The 27,655-nt window shown below is 38.3% G+C and overlaps 1 protein-coding gene across 9 annotated transcripts in view; it reads right to left on the bottom strand.

Moving 5' to 3' along the window:
- MEGF10 (multiple EGF like domains 10) overlaps nt 1–27,655 on the bottom strand; it is a 320,303-nt gene that overhangs the window by 72,321 nt on the left and 220,327 nt on the right. For all 9 annotated transcript variants that reach the window (XM_077911490.1, XM_077911492.1, XM_077911491.1 and 6 more), the window contains one exon: nt 18,072–18,164. In XM_077911490.1, coding sequence (XP_077767616.1) covers nt 18,072–18,164 — 93 coding nt within the window. The remainder of the gene's footprint in view (nt 1–18,071; nt 18,165–27,655) is intronic.

Below are 27,655 nucleotides of genomic sequence, written 5' to 3'. Positions count from 1 at the left end.
TGTATGGATGAAGAAATGGAGATCCAGGTGATTTGCTAGAAGTACATGGGTAGTAAGTAGTGAAGCAAGACCTCTTGTCTTCAGTCTGTATTATAAACCACTATATTTTACTCCCTCCAAATCTATCAGTGATCTTTATCCCAGTACTGTTTATAGTAACAAAATCGGAAAAAAAAAAAAAAACCTAATCTTCTAGTAGTAGAATACAGGTGAAAAGAAACTGATATAATCGTGCAATGGAATATTATGCATCAACTAAAAGTGATATTAGAGAGTAATATTTAATGAACTTGAAAGACATTAGCAATATCTTAATTGTAAAAAGTAGATTAAAAATGATGGGCACAAGACAATCCAATTGTAGCAATATGTTAGAACGAAGCAGATGAAATTGTTATTAATTTAGATCAAAAAAGGCCAAATATCAGCAACTGTATATGGCTGAACCTAATATCTGGGGAAGGGGGGGAGAAGAGAGAACATGACAAAGGTAGAAAGAGAGATAGACAGACAGATACTGAATGGCTTTACGGTCAAATGGTACCATCAGGAATCTCTGGGTCTTAAGAGTATGCTTGATTTTTCTTTTATTCATTTAGATTAACCAGCTTTTCTAAATTTTCTGCAATCATTGTATATCCTTTTGGTAGTAAGAGAAAAGCAAGCAGAAAAATGGTTTTTTAAATGGTTTGATCTGCTGAGCATTTCTATTGTTGTGTGCTCCATGCTTTATACACCTCTTTCTAGTCATCACAGCAATTACAACAAGGCTGGTATCATTACCACATTTAGCACACAGAGAATGTTTAGGATGAGACCATTTAGGTAAAATGTCCCAAAACACCTGGCTGGTAAGTGTTGGTATCAGAAACCCAAGACTTTCTACAAAGAAAAGTCCAAGCATTTTTCATAAGGTCATCTGGCTCCTAAGCGAGTGAAATTATACATTTTGGTCAAACAGAATATCCCACAATTTCATCAGACATGATCCTTTGAGGCAGAGCAGCAAATTATAAGACCTTTCACTGAGCAAGCCTATGCGGTCAGCCAATGACTCAATATTTAGAGGCAGTGAAAATAGGAAATTACCTTCGTTGTGAGAACATAGGGCACTTCTAGAAGAGAAAATAAAATTAAGGAGATGTCAGATCTGAAGGCCTTCCGGGAGTTGATAACGATTCTGTGCAAACAAAATAGCCAATAATACTGTGAAAATACCATTAATGGCATTAGCTTTAGGAGCTTTAGGAGCACACCAAACTGAAAACTAGGCCCATATGGCACATGGCCAGCATTCAAGGTCTGTTTGATGAGTGAATGAAATGAACAAGAATGTAAAGCATTATAGCTAACTTTCACAAACAAACCTGTAAAACCATCTTAACACTTCTCAGAACATTCTCCTCTCCTGACCCTCTTTAAACCCTCAGTCCAATTTCCCATTCCAAGGATGGGAAGAGAGTGAAGGCGTTGTAAGGTACATCAAGTTTCAAATGGGCGTCAGCATTATGCAGCTATTTTCTTCAAATATCACAAAAACTCAATGAGATGTTAGGTTTGTAAGTATCTAACATTTCACGTGCAAAATGGACTTGGTTGGTAATTTGCTTAGTCACTTAGCATTCAAATGGCAAAAGCCAGTGAATCACTCAAACCTGTCAATGTCTCCAAAGCTGTGATCTTGCCCCCACACCATATGGACCATCTCATCCCAACTGATGCCCATCAGTTACAAAATCTGGTATCAGTGCACATTTGCTATTTCTCTAGATTTCTAAAAGGGAACATTCTAAGACAAAAGTCTCACAGATGCTTGAAAAAAAATTTTTTATACCTAAAAATGGTCTTTCTCAGGCTTTAAAGTGTTAAGAGCAGCTTCATCAGAATGGTTTTGATGCAGAATGTCTCCACATGTCCATAGACACAGATGTATTGACAAAAACAAGGCACTAGAAAATTCTTTGAACAAATGGAAGATGGTTTAGTAAATCTTGTGTCTTGGTATAGAGGAAGAATAAGGAAAGGAGAGATAAACAGAAATGCCAAATTGAGGGATGCTCTGGAGGAAAGAACAAGGACACGTGAATACATTGCCTCAGCCAAAACACTCCTCAACAACAACAAAGGAAAGGATGAAATCATTTTTCCCTTAGATGAAGGAGTAATGTTTACCATCAAGTTCACCTTGTTACAAAAGTCATCAATCACCAGCTGGCTCAAGGAAGGGTATAATCATTTAGCATCAGACAGACCTGGACCCTAGCTGAGCCACTGTCACTTCATAGCCATAGAACTTGAGCAAATCCCCAACCTTTGTTACACTTCATTTTCCAATTGCCCCATGGAAATGGTGGAACATACTAATTACACAAAAGTACTTGTTGGTAGGTGTGACACAGCACAGAGCTAGTATACCAGAAATTTTATCCGATGGTTGGCACAATGGAACATCCAACCCCAGGAAAAAAAAAAAAAAAACACTCTAGAAAAACATCCTCCAGCTGTACATAAAGCGAGAATAACAGGCCTGTTTCTGGTTGGTATTATTTGTTTGTCTTGCATGAATCACTCATGAGAAAAAGGACAAGTTGGTTCTCACAATGTGAATTTCAAAAACAAATTGCCGACTAACTCCACAAAGTAAAAAAACAAGCTCTGGTATCATCCCTTTCAAGTGTTTTTCATAAAGCCATTTGGAAAAAGCTCAGGCCCACAATGAAACCCAGTTGTTATGTGACATCCCATTCTGAAATGCCAAATAAAAACTGGATTTAGACATTTCCCCTATTGGCTGATGACCCATGTGTCCAGAGGAGTAGGCTTGTACCTGGAGCCCAAAAATATAAAAGGAGGAATTTAGAAACAAACCCATGAACTCCTTGGTAATTTTCCCCTTAGCATAAAGAAATAGGTGATAATAAATAAAATCTTGAGAATCTTGCCATGTTACTGGCACCAATCCCAAGGACTTGATTTTGCCTCAAGCTTATCTATAGCCATTAAGACAACAGAAGCAGCCTTGAAACTCACTATAAACTTTAAAATCCTTTTCTAAAGCAACTGGTTCTAAATTATAGAGAACAAAAAAAGTGGCCAATTCTGTGTACTCACATTAGGTCTAAACAAATCCTAGATGAAATGAGCTGTCTGTGTTTGGTTGTCCTTTTATTTTGTTTGTCTTGGTTTAATACCTCCAGCATCTGAGACGTCAAACTGTAGAACTCTACAGAGTTCAAGAAGCTTGCGGATACATCTCTACTAAACACTTAGAGAAGGATAACACTCTATCTTGGAACTCAGCCTTATCATAGGCAAAGTGATGTCAGTTTATAATACATAACTACCCTCACCAGGATTGCTGTTGAAAGTAAGACTCCTTAAGTGTCCTTAACTTTTAAATGTCAAGTACCGGGATGCCTGGGTGGCTCAGTGATTGAGCAGCTGCCTTGGCTCAGGGCGTGATCCCAAGGTCCTGGGATCGAGTCCTGAATTGGGCTTCCCACAGGGAGCCTGCTTCTCCCTCTGTCTATGTCTCTGCCTCTCTCTCTCTCTCTCTCTGTGTATCTCTCATGAATAAATAAATTTTTAAAAAATCTTTAAAAAATAAAAAAATTTAAACGTCAAGTGCCTATTAGAATATAGCACTCAGCCATACTGACTTAAAAATATATTTTATTTACATGGAAGTTTGCTGTCACAGTCACCACTGACTGTAAACATAGAAAAATTGGGGACTATGGGAAAAATTAATAGGGAAGAAAATTCAACCCTTTGTTCTAGCAGATAGACAAAGCACAAGTAAGTCACTTTCAGGAAAATCTCTCTACAGACTGAGTATCTTTCAGGAGGGACCAAAATAATCTTCTACTGTCTCAAAGGATAGAAAAACATGGTTCTTCTTGAAATATACACCCTGTCTTCCTAAGCTTTGGTTCCCTCAGGGTCTTTTATCTCCCTGTGATTTCATTCCTTGTGCTTCAGGCTAACAAGGCTATGTCGTGTCATTCCCTTTGTTGATGTAGAAGAAAAGATCATTCAAAACATCAAGTGCTTTAAAAAGAAAACAACTTTGTAAAGCTTCTCCATCCATGAAGAAGAACAATAAAAATGTATTTTCCAGATCCTCTGAAAGCTCTAAAACCTCATGTCCTTCATATGTCAAAAAACCCACTGGAGAGCTGACAAAGTGCCAACAGTCACTGTGGACAACTACCCAGTGCTGTTTATATTAATATTATTCAGTGGCTGAGAGAAAACCTTTATTCTTCTTTTTAAAAATGTTTGTTAAATGAATTTTCAAAGCATGAAATGTCATTTTAGAACTTCAGTGTATGCTTATCTCAAATTATGAAGCAGAAAAACGGGCGTGAAATGTTTATTCTTTAATGTGTCTAAATATAAATGTTGATGTCTCTCAGTGAGAGCATATTAATGACCCTATTCACAGAGCAGGAAAATCTCAAGGATATAGACTGTAGACTGGGATTAAGTAAAGGATTTGAGGGGATTACATTTATTCACTGAAGTCAAAAGAATAATAAGAACTGGGAGCCACTGCAAGGTATCTTGCTTTATAAAGCCTTGTCATGTTATCGTTCTTTTGCTCATCTATTTTCTCATTAAATATGTATTAACTATCTCCTATGGCTACTAAGTTCAGTTTATTGAGCATGTACTACTTGTTCCTGCTTGACATATTCTACAGCCAGGTTTCTTTACCTACTGGAGATGGGCCACAGTGAGACATAACAAAGCAATGTGCTAAGTGTCTCAGTACACAGGATGCTCGGGAACACGGAAGGTCTGTGTTATGTGCACTGCGCCTTTGGGCAGAGGAGAGAAGGGATGGGAAGAAGGCTTCCAGGTGAAGTGTGGCTTCAGGAAAGCCCCAAAGGGTAAGTATTTTGGACCACCACTCTGCAAGTACTAGTTATCTTCATTCTGGATGTGAGGGCCAAAGGGCAGAAGTCTTAAATATTTGCTTAAAATCCCACAGTAAGGAAAATGGGTCCCCAAACCCTCAATGCAATCTGCATGGTCTGAAAAATTTAATACAGTTTTCTTGAAAAAAATTTTTTTTAAGATTTTATTTATTTATTCATGAGAGACACACAGAGAGAGGCAGAGACACAGGCAGAAGGAGAAGCAGGGTCCCTGCAGGGAGCCCAATGCAGGATTCAATCCCAGGACCCCAGGATCACGTCCTGAGCCTAAGACAGACAATCACTGAGCCACCCAGGTGCCCTCTCCCACCAAAGTTTTTAACTATAGGACACTACAGGTAATACTGTAACAAAGGCCCATGTACACTCAACCTAGAATTAATTGTTGTGAACACTGCACCACCTTTGCTTCATCATTTGATGTAAGAAGCAAAACATTACAGATAAAGTTCCCTTTGTCTTCTTGTGCCTAGTTCCCAGCTCTTTCTCTACCCCTGTCTTAGAGGTAACCTCCGTCATGATTTTAATGAGCATCCTTCTAGTCTGTATATATATATATATATATATATATATATATATATATATATATCCAGAAATGATAAAATAACAATATAATGCATAATAATAAAATGTGTCATTCATTAGTTTTACATAAAATGTATATATCACTGTGCATCTTGCTCTTTCTACCCAATATTATGATATTGAGATCTATTAATATTGCTACATTTGCCAATATAGTGGAATACTATATATTGATTGGTAGGAATGAAGGGCTACACAGTATTACTCTATATTAATAGCCACTAGTTAATTTATTTTTTCCCTTATTCATGGCCATTTTCAGTTGTTGCAAAATTTCCACTGTTACAAAGACACAAAAATCTAGCTCCCAGTACCTGAAAGCAAAGGTTTTGCAAGGCATACAGACAAATCATAAAGAAATAGAAGTAAAATTACTGGATTGTATGGTATATGCAAATTAAAATTTTACTCTAGAGACAAACAAACTGCTCTCTAAAGTTACTCTGTCAATTTACCCTCATGAGAACAGTGTATGGAATCTTCCTTTCACATCCTTGCCAACACATGGTATTGTCCAACTTCTTAACTTTTGCCAACATGATGGCAAAAATGACATCTTGTTCACTTACTATTCATGTCACTGATTATTACAAAGAGAAGCATATTCTCATGTCATTAGCCAATCAGGTTTCCTTGCCTCTAAATTATTTTACTGCAGCCTTTACCTATTCTAAAGGTGAGGGGTTTTTTTTCTTATTGATTTGTAGAAATTCTTTATGAATTCTATATACTAATCACTTGTTTTTATATATATTGCAAAAATCTTTTCCTATTCTTGTTTCTCTTTTAACTTTACTTATGATATATTCTATCTTTTTTTTTTAATTTTTATTTATTTATGATAGTCACAGAGAGAGAGAGGCAGAGACACAGGCAGAGGGAGAAGCAGGCTCCATGCACCAGAGCCCAATGTGGGATTCGATCCCGGGTCTCCAGGATCGCGCCCTGGGCCAAAGGCAGGCGCTAAACCACTGCGCCACCCAGGGATCCCTATATTCTATCTTTTTATTAAGATTTTATTTATTTATTCATGAGAAGACAGAAAAAGAGGCAGAGATATAGGCAGAAGGAGGTTGCCTGTGGGGAGCCCAATGCAGGACTCAATCCCAGGACCCCAGAATCACGTCCTGAACCAAAGGCAGACACTCAACCACTGAGCCACCCAAGTGCCCCCCCAAAATTTTTTTAACTATAGGATACTACAGGTAATACTGTAACAAAGACCCATGTATACACAACCTAGAATTAATTGTTGTGAACACTGCACCTGAGCCAAAGGCAGATAGATGCTCCACTACTGAGCTACCTGGGAGTCCCTATATCTTCTGTCTTAAAGAAGTTTTTAATCTTGATGTGGTCTAATTATTTTAAGCACTGATTTATAACATAGACAAATCTGATTTATGTAATATAATCTTATAAGGTTCTTTTTTTAAGTGTCTGTTTTTCTTTAATGTATGAACAAAACTTCAGTTATATATCAACATCCAGTTCAAATCAGTTCCATTAAGACTTACACTTTCCATGGAAGTTACTTCCTTTAGTTTTGTGTAACAACAGTGAGTAGTGAAACATTAGGTTTTCACAGAATTTTAAGATGATCTCATCATTTATGGTCTAAGATCTAGGCTCTTGCAAACTCTTCTATTTATTCTGTTGGAATAGCCTTTATCATTTTATTACTTTCTATATTTTTTTAGTTTTATATCTGGCAAACGTGATTAATTTGCTGCAATATACAGGTACAAATGTTTGAACTTTTAAAAATTAATGAGGTTGCTGGAGTGCCTGGGTGTCTTAGCCAGTTAAGTCTCTGACTTTGGCTCAGGTTATGATCCCAGGGTCCTGAGAATCAGCCTCGCATTAGGCTCTCTGCTCAGCAGAGAGTCTGCTTCTCCCTCCCTCCCTCCCCTTGCTTGCACTCTCTCTCTTAAATAAATAAAATTTTTGAAAGAAAAAAAATAATAAAAATCACTGAGGTTGTCAACGAATTAAAAGATATTTTGACCAGAGAAGGAAAAACAGTGATTAGCCCTTTTTCTTGTTTTCCCTGAAGAAACTTTCAAGTCTTTAAAAAAAAATCCTCTGATACAATCGCAAACCTAAGAAATCAAATATAATTGTGAAAGATACCAGACTATATACTATGCCACAACACTTAATTTCATCCAATTAACAACATCACTCCATACAATGAAATGCATGTAGCTCTACTAAAATCAGGTATTAACCTACTTGATTTTACAGGTGGGATAACAAATGAGCCTCCAGGACCACCTAATACATAACACCTAATACAAATCATTAAATAATGATTTTACTCTAAGCAGAATAGCCTGGAAACTCATTTTTTGCTGTCAGAAAATGGTTGCTATGTAATTTGAAATAATTTGTAGCCTGAATGTCTTTGCCTAATTTCTTATTGCTCATACTCCATTTTGATACAAATTTAACAACTAAGTTCTGCATTGTCATATAAAATTTCCACCTTGAGGAGTAACATGTAGAAGTTTAGATGGCAGAACTATCAAACATTCCCCATCCAAATGAGGGTTGACTTTCAAACACCTTTCTTTGTCTTGGGGTCACCATGTCAGAAACCTCACCCCTCCACAAGTAATAACCTTGAGGGTAATTACTACAACTTTTCCTCTCTTGAGGGAAAGGAACTCCCACAACCATATTTTTTCATAGTTCATGGAAAACCGTATCTAGCATATCTCACCTGACTTCCAACAATTTCACTGAAGCTGCTCATTTATGGATGAAGAATCTTCTGCTAAGTCACCAAGGAAGAATGAGCCCCCACTACACATAGCCAGGGTCAATCCAGGAGCCAAAGGAGAGACTGAGCTACCTCAAGGCTACTGAATGAAAGACTTTAGGTCATACCCCTTTTCTAGAAGATCTATGATTACTTCCTTCTTAACTTCTCTGGATACTTTACTTATATATTTGTGCACGTTTCCAAACCCTCTGTTCAAAACATTTTTTTTTATTTTTTATTTATTCATGATAGTCACAGAGAGAGAGAGAGAGAGGCAGAGAGACATAGGCAGAGGGAGAAGCAGGCTCCATGCACCGGGAGCCCGATGTGGGATTCGATCCCGGGTCTCCAGGATCGCATCCTGGGCCAAAGGCAGGCGCTAAACCGCTGCGCCACCCAGGGTTCCCCAAACCCTCTGTTCAAATGAAAGCTCCTTGAACAAAGAGGCAGAGTCTTAGTCAACTCTCGTATCTCATTTTTGTATACATTACTATTCCTGGAACATTTATGCCTGTCTGCCTACCTGCCTCCCTTCCTTCCTCCCTCCCTCCTTCTTTCCTTCCACAAATATGTATTGAGCATTATTGTGTGCCCAGCACATGCTGGACATTAAGTGAGTAAATTAGCTAGATAGCAGTAAAAAAAAAAAAAAAAAAAAAAAAAACAGACAAAATTTTATGGGCCCTATCTCCTAGAAGGAAAGACAGAGCAAAAGCAAAAGCAAAAGCAAAAAAACAAAATATCTTCAAACACTGCCATAAACAAGTTTAAAAGATGTGATCCAGAATAATGGAGAACAATCTTAATAAATAAAGGTTGGAGAAAGCCTCTCATGGGGGTGGTGGTTAGGCTGAGACCCGATTGGCCTAAAGAACCCAGCTACGGGGGCAGCCCAGGCAGCTCAGCGGTTTAGTGCAGCCTTCAGTCCAGGGCCTGATCCTGGAGACCAGGGATTGAGTCCCATGTCGGGCTCCCTGCATGGAGCCTGCTTCTCCCTCTGCCTGTGTCTCTGCCTCTCTCTCTCTCTCTCTCTGTCTCTCATGAATAAATAAATAAAATCTTTAAAAAAAAAAAAAAAAAAAAAAGAAAGAAAGAAAGAAGCCAGCTATGTCAAGATCTAGGGAGAAGGATATTCTGGGCTGAAGAAAGATCAAGTGTAAATACAGAAATGAAATCAGTATATCCCATGAGAGGAAGATAGAAGTTGGGCAGTGTGATACCCAGAATGGGAGCAGGATGACAAGGGATTGAGAAGATAGGACACGACAGGTCAAAAAGGGCTTTGGAAATTATTTATCATGGGAAATACCAGGGAGTTCTGAAAAGGGAGCAGCATGCTCTCAAGTGCAGTTTTACGAGGTCACTCTGGTCTCACTACAGAGAACGGATCCCAGTGGGGCCCAATTAGACGTAGCAGCAAGGGGACTACTGTGATCATCAACTAAAAGAGCACAGTGATGCGGATTGGAGAGGTAGCAGCAGAAACAGTGAGAATCTAAGTAGAAACAGCTTAGATTTTGTCATATTGTGTAGCTGAAGCAAGATTTTCTGATAAATAGATGGAGGCAGATATTATACACAGTAAAAAAAAAAAAAAAAAGGAAAAGGAAAAGGAAACAAATGAATAAATGATGTGGAATGGAGTCAATGACATGACAACCCAGCCTGGTATTTATAGCCATTGCATATGAACCCACTGGCGTGAAGAACAAAAACTGTCTATAGTGTTCTCACTATGCCAGAAGCAACATAAACCAGACATGAATTCATCTGGCTTCCTCTGTACTTTGTTCTTTCTTCATTATTTTTCATTTATTTTTTTATAAAGTCCTAATCTAATTGTTATGTATATACTTTATATATTTTTTATTTTTTATTACTTTCATTGTACTTTAAATTTCTTTCTTATTTTGGATCTAGATTCTTTTTAAAAGCAGGCCGAAATACACCCAGGATCTCGTTTTTTGGCGGGGGAAAAACAAATTCATTCAGGGTGGGAGGTTGAGAATAATGCAGAAAACTGCACCAGGGCTGTGTCTGGGGAGCCTCCTGCCAAGCAACTGTGGACAGAGAGTCTTCTGCTAAAGAAGCAGGTGGCCCCCAGAACTAAACAAGATGTCCACAATGAGCCTTCCCATCCACTCTCCTGTCCAAACGCTGCACTGATCTGAAGAAGTCTGGTTGAAGTCATGTTTGTCACACAAGGAGTTGCAAGTAAGGACCATTTACTGAGTCAGGCACGGTACTGGGCACTTAACAGGTATGGTATCATTCAATCCTCATAAGCATATGAAGTTAGATACCCTTATCCTTACTGAAGCATGAGGAAAATGGGCCCAGAAACAGCACAGAAAGGAGAGTAGCCAGGACTCTTGCAATTCAGATCTAACACGGGGATTGGAGGAAGCAAAGGTGCAGGAGGTTCTCTGGCCCTCCAGAGAAAAACCAAGAACAACCTGGATTTTGGACTCCTTCAGTAAGGTAAAATCAGTGGTTTGTGTTTGTGACCTCTATCAAGATATTTGGGCAGTCCATCAGTGAAATTGCCTTCAGGCAGGTGTGATGAACCATTCCCAGCTCAGTCTTTCCCACCAATTGTCAACGCCCTGCCCCCATGCCAGGGAACCAGAATGCTACTCTTATTCTTGCTGCTTCATCAACCTGGTTCCTAAAGCAATTCTGACAGTGCAATGGACATGTTAATGACTCGCTGTGAGGACCGGTTTCTGAGCGTCTTCTCTTCCCAGACACCATCGATCTGACTATTGTGTCCAGTCAATAGAGCTTTATGGCAGGATTGCTGGGAAATAAGTCAGCTTTTTGTGTCTCATGATTTCTGGCTTGTAATATCCTTCAAATGGATTCCCCGATTGGAATATCCTGCAGGCAAAGTCTTATTACTTAACTCTGCTGCACAGCATCCCTGCTTTATATAAAAGGTTATCAGTGTTCTTAATGTTGTACCTGAAAATGCTTGAACTTGCCTTGCCTCCCAGGCATATTTTTACTACTTCCAAATACATTTAACTAGAAATGCTATTGGTGACTAAATAAACCCCTTTCTGGAATTTTTTAAACCAAAATTAATTTCCATGTTTACCTCTACTTGGTACTAAAGTCAAAAGCCTGCAGAACAAGCTATTGAAAGCTATTTGCTGGCTTCTGCTTGATATAGGACTCTCCCCTGCATCCTGGAAGTGCCCTATAGCCAGAGGAGAAATATATATATTTATAAACATTTAGAAAATCATAAGCAGGATTATATAGGTTGAGAGAACAAATCTGTTACTACTACAGAAGGTTTAAAGGTCCCCAACACAAAGAAAGGTCTCAGGGATTGTGTATATGTACCTCTAGAGTAAACCACACATAGAATCACAGGGTGAAAAGGGATCATAAATATAAGCTGCCCAACACTCTTCCTATTACAAATGAAGAAATTAAAAATTACAAAATGAGTCCATCCCAACTGGTGTCATTTAAAAATCATCATCTCTGAGAGTGTGCCCTTGGCATCTTCAGTATACTGACTCTGACATTTGTCTGGGGCTGTCAGCCTCTGCCTCCTGCTCTCATTCTCCTCAGGACCATAGACGCTGGTCACATTCACCAAACCTCCTTTGCAATTTCAGGAGGCACTGTACCTTCATGCTTAAAATGACTGGCTATGAAGGGGATGTGTGCATACTTCCACTATTCAGTAGATGCTTAAACTCAAGCAAGCCATTTAATTGTTCTGCATCTCCCTTATATTATCAATAAAACAGGATCAAGAATTGCCATTTCGGGCAGCCCGGGTGGCGCAGCGATTTAGCACCGCCTGCAGCCAAGGGTGTGATCCTGGAGACCCGGGATCAAGTCCCACATCGGGCTCCTTGCATGGAGCCTGCTTCTGCCTCTGCCTGTGTCTCTGCCTCTCTCTCTCTCTGTGTCTCTCATGAATAAATAAATAAAATCTTAAAAAAAAAAAGAATTGCCATCTCACCATCTGCCATGAGTATGAAATGTTACTTTTAGTAAGCCCTTAAAGTGGTGCTAGGCACATCCTAAGGACTCAGTAAAGCAGAATTGTAATTGTCATTGTTGTCATCTACATAACCCAACTCCTGCTCCCCTTCAATTCAGCAGACTGTCTCTGCTCCCAGTTTACCAGGAGAAGGAAGGTCATCAGATACGAACTCATTCAAGTTCTCCTCACTTTCCTCCACTAGCACCCCCAAACTAGAAATCTCTTGACATTGTGCTGGCCACTCTTTGCTCCTCATGGTATATCCACCTCTCACTCCCATACCCAGCTCCATTTTTGGCTTTCTCCATCCACCTCTTTTCCTAAGATTGTTCTCTTTCTCAGAATGAGACATTTGCACTTCTATCTACCTGTCCCGAAGCCGTGAGCTCTGTGAGGCCAGCAACTACACCACATGCATTTCCTTATTGCCTGTGTCCAATACAGTTCCTGGCACAGAATAATCACTCAGTGAAAGTCCACGACATGAACACGTGAATGACCTTCACAGAATCATACAGTTCATTCAATCTAATTAAATGGAACAGTCATTTACTCCGCTCCAACCACATGCCAGCCACAATGGAGGCTAACGAGATTAATAACACACAGCGCCTGCCTTCCAGGAGTTGTTTATCATCCCCTGAAGGAGGAAGAGGAATAGAGGATTGATGAAGGGATGGAGAGATTGATGGGGGGAGGAATGAGAGAGCGTGGAGGAGGAGGGCAGAGAGAGACGGAGGGAGGCTAGATTAATGTCATATAGGCTAGGGTATGCATTAGGCTGCCAATATAAGTAAAATATGAGTATGGGTTTTTTTTTAAATCATTTAATCAAATTTAAAAAGAAGCAATATGTCTGAGTTTAGTCAAATAAATCATGATTTCGCTCCAGGAGAACAAACTTTGTACAGTCCTCTGACACACCTGGTTTTTTTATACAGAGAATACATTGAGAACCAGGAAGGCCAACTGTATATCAAGCAGAGGAATCCTTCCCTCCATGGACAAGGTAAACAGCCAAATCAAACCTCCAAGGGAAGTCTTTGTAAACCTGGAAACATGCGGCCCCCTGTTAGTCCCTTATTCTCCCATGCATATTAGGAAAGAAAAAAAAAACAGAGAGATGGCTGTGTGTGTGACAGTTATTGATTTATTGCCACCTGCTCATTTCAGGCTCTTAATGTAAATAAAAGGAGTTACTCTTCTGGCTGGAGTAAATGGTCCTGATTATCAGGCAGAAAGTGGGCTGCTCCTACACAACAGGAAAAAACAGAACTATGTCTGGAAGTCAAGAGACTCTGTAGGGTCAACAAACAACGAAGTTGCAGCAAAGTTCTCCATGGTAGTTTCAAGGTGCAAGCTCAAGGGACTCCTGCAGGGTAGAAGGGCTTCTCTAGCCCCAGCTCCTACCATGCAAGCTTCTCCAGCATCCAGCTGTGTAGCACTTAGGTCTTGCACAGGGCCCAGTTTCTGCAACATAACCAGCTTCTTCATCCCAGTTCCTGTCTCTGGTACCATGGGAAGCTTCGCAGCACTCAGCAACTATTCTAGCAGGCACCAAATAGTAGAGGCTAGCAGCACTCATCAGCCAGCAACTTCCCCTGGAAACCCTCCGGGGCTTTTTTTGTAGCAGAGTACTTCTGGTAAGATACTGCTCCATGAACAGCTTTCCCAAATATCCTAGAGGGCAGATTTCTAGCAAGTTCTAGAGGGCAGATGTCCATCAAGCTCTGCTAGAGTAGTACTATGCAATATCTCACCATTCAGTGAGCTGTGGTATGCCCTTGCTAACAACGTCTGGATCATAGCCCTAGTGGGGATTCCTTTTGGGCATCCCACCTCAGCCCTGGAAGTAGTGGCAGCTCCTTAAATCTGCTTTTCCTGTGTTCTTTCAAGTGCTATTAATTCTATTAACCATTTTTCACTACTCCAATACCCTGTTACAGTTAATAATTTTTAATAAACATTCCCTGTCCAAGCTACTCTGTGTCCCAGGAGGAATGAACAGATCTGGCATCAAGATTCTGCTTTCCAAATGCCATTCTCCAATGGCTGTCTAGGGCTGAGACAGGAAAACACAAAATGGCCTTAGTGTATCCTACAGTATCAGTAAGGAAGTAAGTGCTCAACAAACAAAAATAAGCAGACAAAAAAAGAATGAGGGTGGGTCAAAAGGACACAGGAGTAACCTAAAATAATTCCCAATCTCCAAAGCAGGAAAAATTTGAACAACAAAATAACACAATATTGGCTTAGAACCCAAATTTTCATATGCAGGTCCATACTGACACAATGCTGAATAAGTAGGGAAAGACAAATCTTCCTTACTGAAGAATTCCAAATAACATACGTAGGTACTCCTCCCCAAAGACATGAACTTAATACCTGCCTGTCACACTTGAGGGTAGGCTAGACTTAGCCTTGCTTCCAAAGAATAGACTAGGAAAAGGGAAAATAGTAACTTTATGTGGAGAAACATGGTATACACTGTACATCGGCAAATGATGAAGGTTAAGCGAGTGAGGACATCATCAGTGATGTTATATGGACTTTAATGATACCCATGCTATGATGTGTTAAGCAGGGCATTTCAACTCTGTGGTATTCTTTTCAAAACCCACAACCCTAGTCTAATCATGAGAAAAAACACTAGACAAACATAGACCAGGGGACATTCTACGGATAATTGGCCAGCACGCCTCAAGACTGTCAAGATTAGAAAAAGCCAAAGGTGGAAATTGTCATAGACAATTCCACCATAGGAGACTGGGCGGACATGACAATGAAATGCAATATGGTGGCCTGAATTGGATTCTGGAACAGATACAGGACATTAATGGAAAAAAACATGAAATCCAAAGTCTGAGGTTTAATTAATAGTAATGTACTAATGTCAGTTTCTCAGTTTGACAAACTACTAGTAAGATGTTAACAAGGGGAAAACTAGATGTGGGTATATGGTAACTCTCTACTATCTTTGCAACTCTACTATAAATCTAAAATGGTTTCAAAATAAAAAGTTTGCTCTATAAAAGATTTCTTGTGGTTTCTGTCTCCTGATGGGACCCTGATACAAGCCCCTACTCTGATTATCAAGGCAATTATCTATGGACCTAACAAATATCACCCAAGGTATTCATAGCCATAACCAGAGAGGGAGGGAACACAGAAATAGAATCCTTGGAAATGAGGTCATTTATTTTTTTAAAGATTTATGTATTTTAGAGAGACAGAGAGAGCTAGCATATGAGTGGGGGGAGGAGCAGAGAGAGGGAGAGAATTTCAAGCAAATGCCCCACTGAGCACGGACTCTGACACAGGCTCGATCCCAGGACCCTAAAATCAGGACCCAAGCCAAAATCAAGAGTCAGACACTTAACTGACTGAGCCACCCAGGTGCCCTGAAATGAGGTCATCTGAACTGTGCTACCTAGTAGATTACTGAAGCATGCATTTTATTTCAAGAATTATTTGGCTTAGAGTAATTAAATTACATACCTTCTGACAAGTGTTATTAGAGGAACTGCTACAGACAAAACTCAAGTAACAAGACCCAGTGCTCCAGCTCAGAACAGCATATTCTCATGTGTTTAAACACGGTGTCAGAAATGTTTTTCTCAGAGCATCTTTAAAGACCTCAGGTGTCTGCCTGTGTTCATTTATGCTTCTGGTCATTATAGAGCCAAAACAGGAGTTGTAAAGAAGAGACAAAAGATGGCATCATATTATATTCTAGATGGAAAGAACATGTGTCCTCAGGATGCTAGAGACTTCATTCAAAAATTAGTCAAGTCCAAAAGCAAGCAACAAGTTATTTTCTAGAAAGCCTAAACTCCAAAATAAACCAACAGTTTGTTTTCTAGAATGCCTGAATCAGTTCTGGAGAGGCTGAAACTCATGTAGCCTTTTGTTTTGTTCACACAGACACTCAAGTCTGACCCCTTAGCTCGAGGCGGGCTGCAATCCTTAGGACAGCAATTATGAATACGGTTGCAACTACTCTATCCCACAGCATACTTGCCCTGGCGTAGAAACAAATCTCACTTTTCAAACACAGAATACATCTACTCTTTTCATTCCCACTAGTTTACAGAATAATGTTATTTTTCTTCAAAATGTGTAGGCACAACTGATTTTTAAGCTGGAAAAGTTAATGAAAGCGACACTGCATTTGAGGTCAGTCGGCCAGAAAAATGGCTGTGAGCCAAATCCCACATCCCAAACATTTTGCCTCCATGGCATGTGAACAAAATGCCCACTCTCCTCCTGATCTCCAGCAGAAGCAAAACAAAATCCTGCAAGACAGTTATCCATTGGAATTGGAAGCCTTTCAGGGCAGAAAGACACACACATACACACACACTCCCTGTTTAAGACATAATAAAAAGGCTCTTTCACACAGAATGTCTGTGCATAGGCAGCACAAGAACTACCCCTAGAGATGCTATTTTAGGGACAGCCAAGAGATCACAAGTCTATAGCAAGTAGTTCTTACCAGAAACACAGTAATCTCCCGATTCCAAATTTAAGCAAGTACGAATTCCTAAAACCGGTTTATCTAGATGGGTTGAAATCCCTTCAGACTAGCTGTGGAAAATTGTGCCATAGAAACAAGAATGAATTTGTGTTGTCATGAGATCCTGCTAATTTTTAAAGCTATGATTTTCTTTCTCTAAATGTAACATTTCATGTATTAGAATTCAGTTGGGCTTTGATTCCGCCCCCCTCACATTTTTTCAAAGCAAAAAGCAGTACGAAGAAACAGGAAGTATCCACAATTACACGCAAGGCAATGCGTTAGCCAGAAAACCTAAGTTTTAACTGTGAAATTTAGAAAAGCAACTGAATTACAGGACATTCCATTGCCTAATCTTCTTAATAAAGAATATGAGGTTTTAAGTGCAAGCTCTTTATAGTCCAAAATATCATTATGTTAGAATTACAATTCTATTGTTATTAGAATTACAATTCACATGTTAGAATTGTAATTCTAACATAATGAAGACAAATTATATACTATATTACAATTTGGGTTTTTTTTTTTTGTATATTTTTAATTGGAGTTCTATTTGCCAACATATAGCATAAACCCAGTGCTCATCCTGTCAAGTGCCCCCCTCAGTGTCCACCACCCAGTCACCCCCTCCCCCCACCCACCTCCCCTTCCACTATACAATTTGATTTCATACCAAAATGTTCATGAATTTTCGGTTATGACCAATATTTCTCCCCAACATCTTCTGAGAATTCATTATTGACATCTCAGAATTCAGAAGTAAATTTAAAAAAAAAAATCAAGCATTGAAAATATCAATTTTACTTCTGAGTTAAAGCCAACAGGTGACAAATTTTAATCACCAAGGAAGAATTCTAGATAAATCATCATGTAAAAACATCAGTTAGGATATAGTAGTTATGTTACCTTAGGATATAGTAGTTATGTTACCACAAAACTGCCTGACCCGACGAAGGAGCCTAATTCTAGACCCTACTCTGGGAAACTTATTCCTATTTACAGATGTATCAACATCAGACTATTGAAATCTCTTTCTTTCTAAGTACTTTTCTTTCTCCTCCATTAAAAACAGTTCTGAATATGATACATATATGGATTTAAAAGAAACCGTCTTTAGGAACTGGATTAGGAAACCACACTATATTCTGTATAGGGAACAAGACCGAAACCCGTGGCTCAGGCTCATCTGCAGACAAGGGAGCCCATACAGCAAAAACACGCAGAGACAGACAAGAACAGGTGGGAACTTACCACTGGAGCAGTTGGTTCCACCCCAGCCAGGCTCACACTGACAGGTGTTTGGAGCAATGCAGCGACCATGGACACATTTATCAGCACAGTGGGCTGTCAGAGAGAAAATCAATCAAATAAGGAAAGTTGGCACAAGAAAAAAAAAAAAAACCAACAACACAGCTGTTTCACATCCCAGTCTCAAGTATCACTTAAAAACAACATGCATGCTTGATAATTTCCTTCAATCCATTCCTTGGCCCTCTCCTCGTCTGCTGTGCAACCAAACGATTGCCCTTCTTATTTTGCTATCTCGAAATAAATTCCTTCATTTCTACTATTTAATTCTGCTTCATGCCGAATTAGGAAAGAAGTTTCAAGGAAAAGCTGCCTAACACATTTTTTTTTTTTAAATTAGCAGTCACTACCCAAAATATCCTCTTTGTTTCAGGAGGAGTGTATGTGGATACTGGGACAAACCCCAAAGCAAGATATGAAGACTCCAGAGTGACAGAGAAGACCGAGGAGTATCCCCCTTTCACTGGAAACAAAAGACAAATTTCTTTGGGCACACATTACTCACAACTATGACACAGCAGAACTAGACGTCCTCTTCTTATTGACAAAAATATTCCTAAAATGTCACCCAGGTCTTTAAGAAGAGTAAATCTTAACTTCTCTTTCATTAGTGAATATCTTAGGTGTGACCCAACTTGTGGAAGTAAGGATTATCATTGAAAACATGAGTGCACTGGTAGTCTGAGGATTTCTAAAGTAAAGGTCCATGGCCCCATAGAAAGGAACATCAAATATATACTGTACTAAAAATTAGCATTTTCTTCAATATTAGCACTACTCACTTTGATTAAACATTCTTTAAAATACCTGAATATAAGAGTAATGGTGAGAATAACATGGCATAATTTGGAATTCGGATATTCCAAAATTTTATATAAGGATGGGGTAAGGTATCCTTATGTTTTACAAATAAGTTTTACCAATTCACGTCTTATTACAAAAGTAAAACAGATTTACTATCTAAATGTAAAATATCGAAAGGCAAAATAAAACTATCTCTGGTTCCATCAACTTATAACATTTCTATTAACATAGAACCTTTCAGAAAATTTTCCCTATGTATTTCCCTATAGAGGTCTCCTCAAGAAAAAAAAAAAGAATCATAGTATTTTTCAATTTTCCTTTCCACTTAATTAGAAAAATCTTCCCATGTCATTAAATATTCTTTTATGTGATTTAGGCAGTGTTGTGTGAATATAGTTTATATTGTGTATATATCCTGTACTTATAGTGTATATATACACACTATATATACAGGATATATACACTGTATAAATAGTATATATACAGTGATAATATATATTGTGTGTATATATATATATATATCTTTACATTTGTATATATATGTGTGTATACATTTTATATATTTATATATTTTCTGGACCAAAAATGATAACCACTTTTAGATCTTTATCAAAGAAATTTAGACATACAGAGATATAGGGGAAGGTGTTTTAGATGAAACAAAAGTGAAAACCGGGGGTAAAAAGATATCAAATGAAAATGAGAATATCTGCCTAGGTACAATGTTGGGAGCAGTAGCTTCGGAAAGATACAGACTTTGAAAACCAAACTAAGGTGTTAGGGCTTTATTATAAGAATTAACTGGGAATACTCTAATGAAATATATGGAATTACTACAACAAACCATCAGTAGAAGACACCACAAGGGAATAAAGTGACCATAAACTTTAGGAACTAAAGGCTCACTTCCGTCACCAGAATAATTATTTAGCACTCAGGCCATTTGCTGAGGGATGCCAGGCCACGTAGCTTGGGATCCTGGGCCAGAGCAGAGATAATGACACTAGCATTTCAAGGAGATTCATAGCAACTCCGCAATATTTGATTCAGACACTAATACATTTGATTTCATTAAAAGCAAGATCAGCTTGTAACATATGAACACATTGGCTCTACAAAAGTGGAGTTACACTGTGAGGTTAAGTCAATATGTGCCAACATCAGAGTCCCCTGTTTTCTACTGTCTCTATGCATGTGTTTGATATTGTAGATGTGCCATTCATCTGTAAGGTCATAGCTCTGTGCTGTTCTTTAAGATAGATATGCACATACAAACCAGCAAACCACCCTAACTGCAGTATGCAAGGGTCAATTAAACTCCACAAAAAGCTCAGGTCTAACTGCGCAGAGGGGCATATTCTGGATGCTAGATCACACTATGTTATATAGTAGCACATGCACCACAGGATGCTCCTACCTTACCACGAGCACTGGCACCCACTGTAATATGTAAATATGAAAGTGCTTTGTCTCACTTGTCTTATATACTCATGATATCTGTTTGCAGCATATTGCAAACATCAGTCTTCAGACTCAAATTTATCAGTATCTCCTCATTCAAGATACTAAAACAATTTAAAACTCCACTTGCATGTTGAGAAGTTTTAAAGATCAAATACTACTTGCATTTAATAAGAAAAAAGAGTTGTCTGATACTGTGCATTTAAAAGAAAACACAGAAATTGGATATAGTGGTTGAAGAAAAAAAGTAACACCCATATTCTCGAATTTCAAATTTTTGAGATCACTGAGTAATCCTTTGAATGCTTTCACATTTGATTCCTGATGGGACAAACTGTATTTTATGTAGTGAACACCAAGAAGTCCAGTCAGTTAAAAAGAGATAGAACAAAAATCCTGTGATGGTAACTTTTAAATCCAGATTATTTTTATAAGGCCCAAACTAACATTTGGCCAAAGTCTGGAGTAAACTGTCAATAGATAGTTAGCAGAAAACAAATTCATCTGTAAATTAATGAGAAACTGGAAGGGAGAATCTGCTTTCCTAACGATTTTTTTTTCTTAATTAAAGCTAAAGCCAATGGAATCGCCTCTGAGCATTGAAGCCTCAAGTCAAGTAATTAAGTAAGTAATGGGAAATATTGTTGGGATAGATTCAAAAAGGAAAGAGCACAAATTCTACTGCCATAGCGCATAATCTTCATACTGCATTAGACTCTGTCACATAAGCGCCATGTGTGTTCCATGTCCTTATCCCACCAGCTCTGGATTCCCACATCTAGCACTAGCCTTCAACAAGTAACAGCTAGGCCAGTAGGAGCAAAGGGAGATATCAGAAGAAAAGACAGTAAGTTAAAAAACTCTACATCCTCAAATGTCCCAATTTGCCAAATTGCAGTAACACTCACTATGGCATATGTGTTGACAGACACAGACCCTCCCCCAAGGACATCAGCTGAGCTCAATCCCTATCCTAGTCTTACCTTTCCTCATTTAGCTTCAGATGCCACCTACTCTGGGGGCCCAGCTTCCATAACTAACAAACTCCACCTGAGGAACCAAAGTAAGATAAAGATGCTGATTTGTCCTCTAGAAAATCCCAAAGTGAACTACAAAGAGAAAAGGAACAGAGATCCCCCTTGATAAATGCTTAATCACTTAGATTTTAAGAGTAAGTGCAAAAAAAAATAATAAATAAAAACAGGTACAAAAGACACATTATAAGTATGGCTCTCGCATCAATGGAAAACAGTCATTTTATTCTATCTTCAGGTCCTTTCTTCTTATTTTTAAAAGGGCAATTAAAATCAGGAAAATGCTAGCAGAGACAATTTATCCAATATGATTTAGTTTTCACATCTCTTTTTTAGAAAACCATCAAATCCCATATTCTAAATTTTTAGTAGTCTTTTTGGAGACAAGATGTAAGCTGAATCTCTGGACCCCACTAAGTGCACTGCTGCAGAAACGTGACTTGCAAGGGGCAGCCAAGGCAACTTCTCCCTCAAGAACAGGCAGGCAAGAGACACTGATGAGAAGAACATGCCACATCTTTTGAAGTGAAAGCTGTGGACAGTCTGTCTGCCTGACAGACAGGTGAGGACTGACATGATGACCCAAGGATCTTCTCTAATTAGGCTCTTATTTCAGCCTTAGTTCCTAAATCCATTTAAATCCCATTACCAGTGCCATGGACCTCATTCCTTTTACTTGTAAATACTTGGCTTTAATACCATGAGCCACTAACTATACTCAATAGTTTTCTCTTCTGCCACGTACATTTCACTTTGGATTTACACCTAGGGCATGGCAAGAAAAAAAAAAAAAGAATGGGCAGATCAAATATTCCTTTATAACCAATTATATCTCCTAATACAGTACTTAACTGTGGTTCTAATAGACATAATATAATTGATTTAGTCAAATGAATTTAAAAAAATGTTTCCATGATCAAAGTATCTCTTGAAAATAACTGCCCAAAGACCCCAAATAGCCAGGGGAATGTTGAAAAAGAAAACCAGAGCTGGGGGCATCACAATGCTGGATTTCAAGCTGTACTACAAAGCTGTGATCATCAAGATAGTGTGATTCTGGCACAAAGGCAGACACATAGATCAATGGAACAGAATAGAGAACCCAGAAATGGGCCCTCAACTCTATGGGCAACTAATATTCGACAAAGCAGGAAAGACTATCCACTGGAAAAAGGACAGTCTCTTCAATAAATGGTGCTGGGAAAATTGGACATCCACATGCAGAAGAATGAAACTAGACCATTCTCTTACACCATACACAAAGATAAACTCAAAATGGTTGAAAAATCTAAATTTGAGATAAGAATCCATCAAAATCCTAGAGAAGAACACAGGCAACATCCTTTTTGAACTTGGCCACAGCAACTTCTTGCAAGATACATCCATGAAGGCAAGGGAAACAAAAGCAAAAATAAATTATTGGGACTTAATCAAGATAAAAAGCTTCTGCACCACAAAAGAAACAGTCAACAAAACTAACAGACAACCTACAGAATGGGAGAAGATATTTGCAAATGACATATCAGATAAAGGGCTAGTATCCAAGATCTATAAAGAACTTATTAAACTCAACAGTAAAGAAACAAACAATTCAATCATGAAATGGGCAAAAGACATGAACAGAAATTTCACCAAAGAAGACCTACATATGGCCAACAAGCACATGAGAAAATGCTCCGCATCACTGGCCATCAGGGAAATACAAATCAAAACCACAATGAGATGCCACCTCACACCAGTCAGAATGGTGAAAATTAACAAAACAGGAAACAACAAATGTTGGAGAGGATGTGGAGAAAGGGGAACCCTCTTGCACTGTTGGTGAGAATGTGAACTGGTACAGCCACTCTGGAAAACTGTGTGGAGGATCTTCAAAGAGTTAAAAATACAGCTACCCTATGACCCAGCAATTGCACTACTGGGGATTTACCCCCAAAGATACAGATGCAGTGAAACGCTGGAACACCTGCACTCCAATGTTCATAGCAGCAATGTCAACAATAGCCAAACTGTGGAAGGAGCCTCAGTGTCCACTGAAAGATGAATGGATAAAGAAGCTGTGGTCTATGTATACAATGGAATATTCCTCAGCCATTAGAAAGGACAAATACCCACCATTTGCTTCAACATGGGTGGAACTGGAGGGTATTATACTGAGTGAAATAAGTCAATCGGAGAAGGACAAACATTATATGGTCTCATTCATTTGGGGAATATAAAAATTAGCAAAAGGAAATAAAGGGGAAAGGAAAGAAAATGAGTGAAAATATCAGTGAGGGTGACAAAGTATGAGAGACACCTAACTCTGGGAAACGAACAAGGGGGTAGTGGAAAGGGAGGTGGGTGGGGGGTTGGGGTGACTGAGTGATGGGCACTGAGGGGGGAATTGGCGGGATGAACACTGGGTGTTATGCTATTTGTTGGAAAATTGAACTCCAATAAAAAAATAAAATAAATAAAAAAATAAGAATATAAAATAAAGGTGCATTTACCGAACACAACTGCCACATTCTTTCAAACAAAGAAACTGAGGGTAGGAATATGGGATGGTTTTCCCACATTCATACCTGGTATTAGAGGCAAAAGTATGATTAAATTCTAGTACCTGACTTGTGATAGATCAAAACTTATGATGGGTTTTAAGACGGGTACAATGGCATGAGTGAAAAAGATGGTAGTGGTGATGCTGGGTCAGATATTAGGGCAGGTGAACTAGATGGCTAGGAGTCATATGTTAGAAAATTCAAATAAGGAAGAGCAAGAAAGCAGAGCATTGACTTCTTTTTTAAAAGATTTTATTTATTTATTTGAGAAAGAGAGAGAGGGAGCATGAGCAAGGGAAGGGGCAGAGGGAGAAGTAAACTCCCCACTGAGCAGGGAGCCTGATGCAGGGCTTGATCTTAGGACCGTGGGGTCATGACCCAAGCCAAAGGCAGACGCTTAATCAACTGAGCCACCCAGGTGCTCTCAGAATTGGCTTCTAAGATAAACTTCATTCCTTTGTTTGAGGCCAACTGTATACAGTCATTACAAAACTCTAATCACTACTACAGTGTTCAGCTGCAGACAGAAATGATCTTGCTTTCCTATATCTAAACATTACATTGCAGCCAACCCCACTGTGTTTGTTTATAAAAGGGAAGGGAATTGTCTTTCCTTCAATTTAATATTTACTGATGCAGCAGGCACACTGTTAAGCACTACTGTGGATACAGGGACAGCTGACCAGGAACTCTCACTCTGCAGTGGAAGTCAGGTATGAGCTTCTCAACCTCAACAGACCCAGGGCAAATGCTTATACCCAGGGTATAAGCAAAATATTGTGAGAGCATATTCAATAATTCCATTTGTATAAAATGTCCAAAAGGTAAATCTATAAAGACAGTGCATTAGTCGCCTAGGACTGGGAAGGACCAGGTGTGAATATGGCTAATGGTTATGGGGTTTATCTGAGGGAATGAAAACATTCTAAAATTGATGGTGTGATGGTTGCACAACTCTATGAGTATACTAAAAACCACTAAACTGTATACTTTAAATGGATGAATTTTAAGGTATGAGGATTATATCTCAATAAAGCTGTCATAAAAAAACTGTGAAACCTGCAGGAAGGGAGCAGTTCGTTGAAGTGATATCAAGGAGGTTCTCAGGAAAGAACATCTGAATGGAGGAAGTGGACATATTTGTAATACAATTGCAGGAAAGAGCGGCCAATGATAGCTATTTCATACTCTCTCCTCCTTCCATCCCAAAGTTGCAAATCCCACTGTTTGGGGTCAGGGCTCTTGCCTCTCAGCCATCAATGGTCCATGGATGACCTGCATCAGTTGATCAGTCATGGAAAGTGAGAGAATATGGGGAGCCTAGAAATTTGCATTCAGTAAAATAATAAAAAAAAGTTATCTCAAATTCCTTTTCCCTCCACTTAACAGGGCTTTCATGACCCTTAAGGACAAATACAAAGAGTAATTACTAGTAGTGAGGTTGGCAAACATTGCTAATTGCATACCTAATGTCTCTTCTTCCTTCCATCCTTATTGACAGAATCCTACTTTCACCAGGGACCATACTGTGACCAGCAATAAACTACATTTCCCAGCCCTCTTTCTGGATTGAAGCGTCCAGGTAGAAAACAGTGTAGGGGACAGACTTAATTAGTGAGTGTAATTCCCCTTCTCTGTGTCCATTCTGATGCCTGATGTGTGGACAAAAAAGCTGAATCTGCAAATACCATCATGAACTTGGAAAAAAGGCCCAGAGAATCATGGATGACTTTGCTCCAAATTCCTTATGGGGATGAATGCATATCACAAATCAACCACTTCCAGATTTCTCATTGCATAAAGATACTAAGCCTCTAGCAGGTACATGTTTCTATTTTTTCAGGTATCTTTTTATTATAGCCAAACACGATTCCTAACTAAAATTGACCTTTTTAGATCTTTTGGGTAAGTCAGTACTTCAATTAAAAAGACAAAAAAAAAGCAGAAATTGATTATCACAAAAAAAGCCAAAAATTGTTTGGCAAAATCCAATATTTACTTCTGATAAAAAAATTTTCTGTGAACAAGGAACAAAAAAGGAGCTTTCTCAACCTGATAAAGGGCAAATATGAAAAACCTACTACTAATATAATAAAATAATAGTGAAAGAATGAATGTTCCCACATACACACATAAGAATAAGAAGAAAGTCTGGTGTTATAATTTCCACTCAGCATTATACTAGAGGTGCTAGCAAGTATAGAAAGGCAATAAAGAAGAAATAAAAGATATCCAGATTGGGGGAAAAAAAGCCAAAACTGCCTTTATTTACAGAATATGTAAATATATTTATGTATGTAGAATATCTGATGGAATCTACCAAAAAAGCTACTAAAAATAATAAGAGTTTAACAAAGTTGCAGATAAAAATCCCAAAGTACAAAAAATATATTTCTATATACTAGTAATGAATAAGCAGAAACTAAAATTTTAAAAGCCACCTACAATAGCAGCAAAAAGAGATAAGTCTGACCAAAAATGTGAAAGACAAATACACTAAGAATGAACAACACTTCTGAAAGTATAGAATTGAACAAAACTAACAATCAATTTCACCTGTCTGACACAGAACTCACTCCATGCAACAGCAGCAGAACATACATATTCTCTCTAAACAGAGATAGACCTTGTTTATAAGTCAGATGATTCAATATTGTTAAGATATTAATTCTCTTCCAAATAGATCTGTAGATTCAATACAGGACTAATCAAAATCCCAGTTTTTCTTGTATATATCGACAAGTTGATTTTAACATTTATATGTTAATGCAAAATGCCTACAAGGGCTAAAACAACTTTGAACAAGAAATACTAGTACTACTTGACTTTAAGACTTATAATGCTTACAAACACATGTGATATTGGTATCAATACAGACAAATCAATCAATGGAATCAAAAAAAGAGTCCAGAAATTAACACATGTATGGACAGTGACCTTTTAACAGAAGCACAGAGGCAATTCAGTAAAGAAAAAAAATGCCAGAAAAATTGAATATCTGTACACAAATAAATAAATGTGGGTAATTGCACACCATATACAAAAATTAACTCAAAATGAATCATAGACCTAAAAGTATAAAATCTATAGAAGAAAACAGAGGAGAAAACCTTTGTGACGTTGAGTTGAGCAAAGGTTTCTTAGAAAAAGTACCAAAAACACAATTTGCAAAAGAACAAATTAATGAATTTGTCCAATAAAATTAAAATCTTTGCTCTTCAAACAATTTTATGAGAATGAAAAGAAAGTCACAGAATGAAACTAATATTTTCAAAAAGTATTGTCTGATAAAAAACTTGTATCCAGAATATATAAAGAGTACTAAGAAAATAATTACTGCAATTACAAAAACATATATAGGCAAAAGACTTGAACTCTTTATCAAAGAAGATGTACTGATGGCAAATAAGCTCATGAAAAGATGCTCATTATCACTAATCACCAGAACAGTGAACATTAAAATGACAAGGTAATACTGAATAGCTATTCAAATGACTAAAATTAAGAAGCCTGTATTAACTGTTGGCTCAGATGTGGAGGAAGTACAACTTTCCTACATTTCTAGTGAGAATATAAAATCGACAACCACTCTGGAAATGTTAGACAGTTCTTAAAATGTGTATATGGAGGTTTGCAGTGTTTGCAGTGTTTGGCTATTACAAATAAAGCATCTCTGAACACTTGT

This window comes from Canis aureus, chromosome 10 (assembly GCF_053574225.1).
Source record: "Canis aureus isolate CA01 chromosome 10, VMU_Caureus_v.1.0, whole genome shotgun sequence".
NCBI classification, from domain to species: Eukaryota; Metazoa; Chordata; class Mammalia; order Carnivora; family Canidae; genus Canis; species Canis aureus.
The sequence above is the reverse complement of the archived record's forward strand: the minus strand, read 5'-3'. Positions and strand labels throughout refer to the sequence as shown.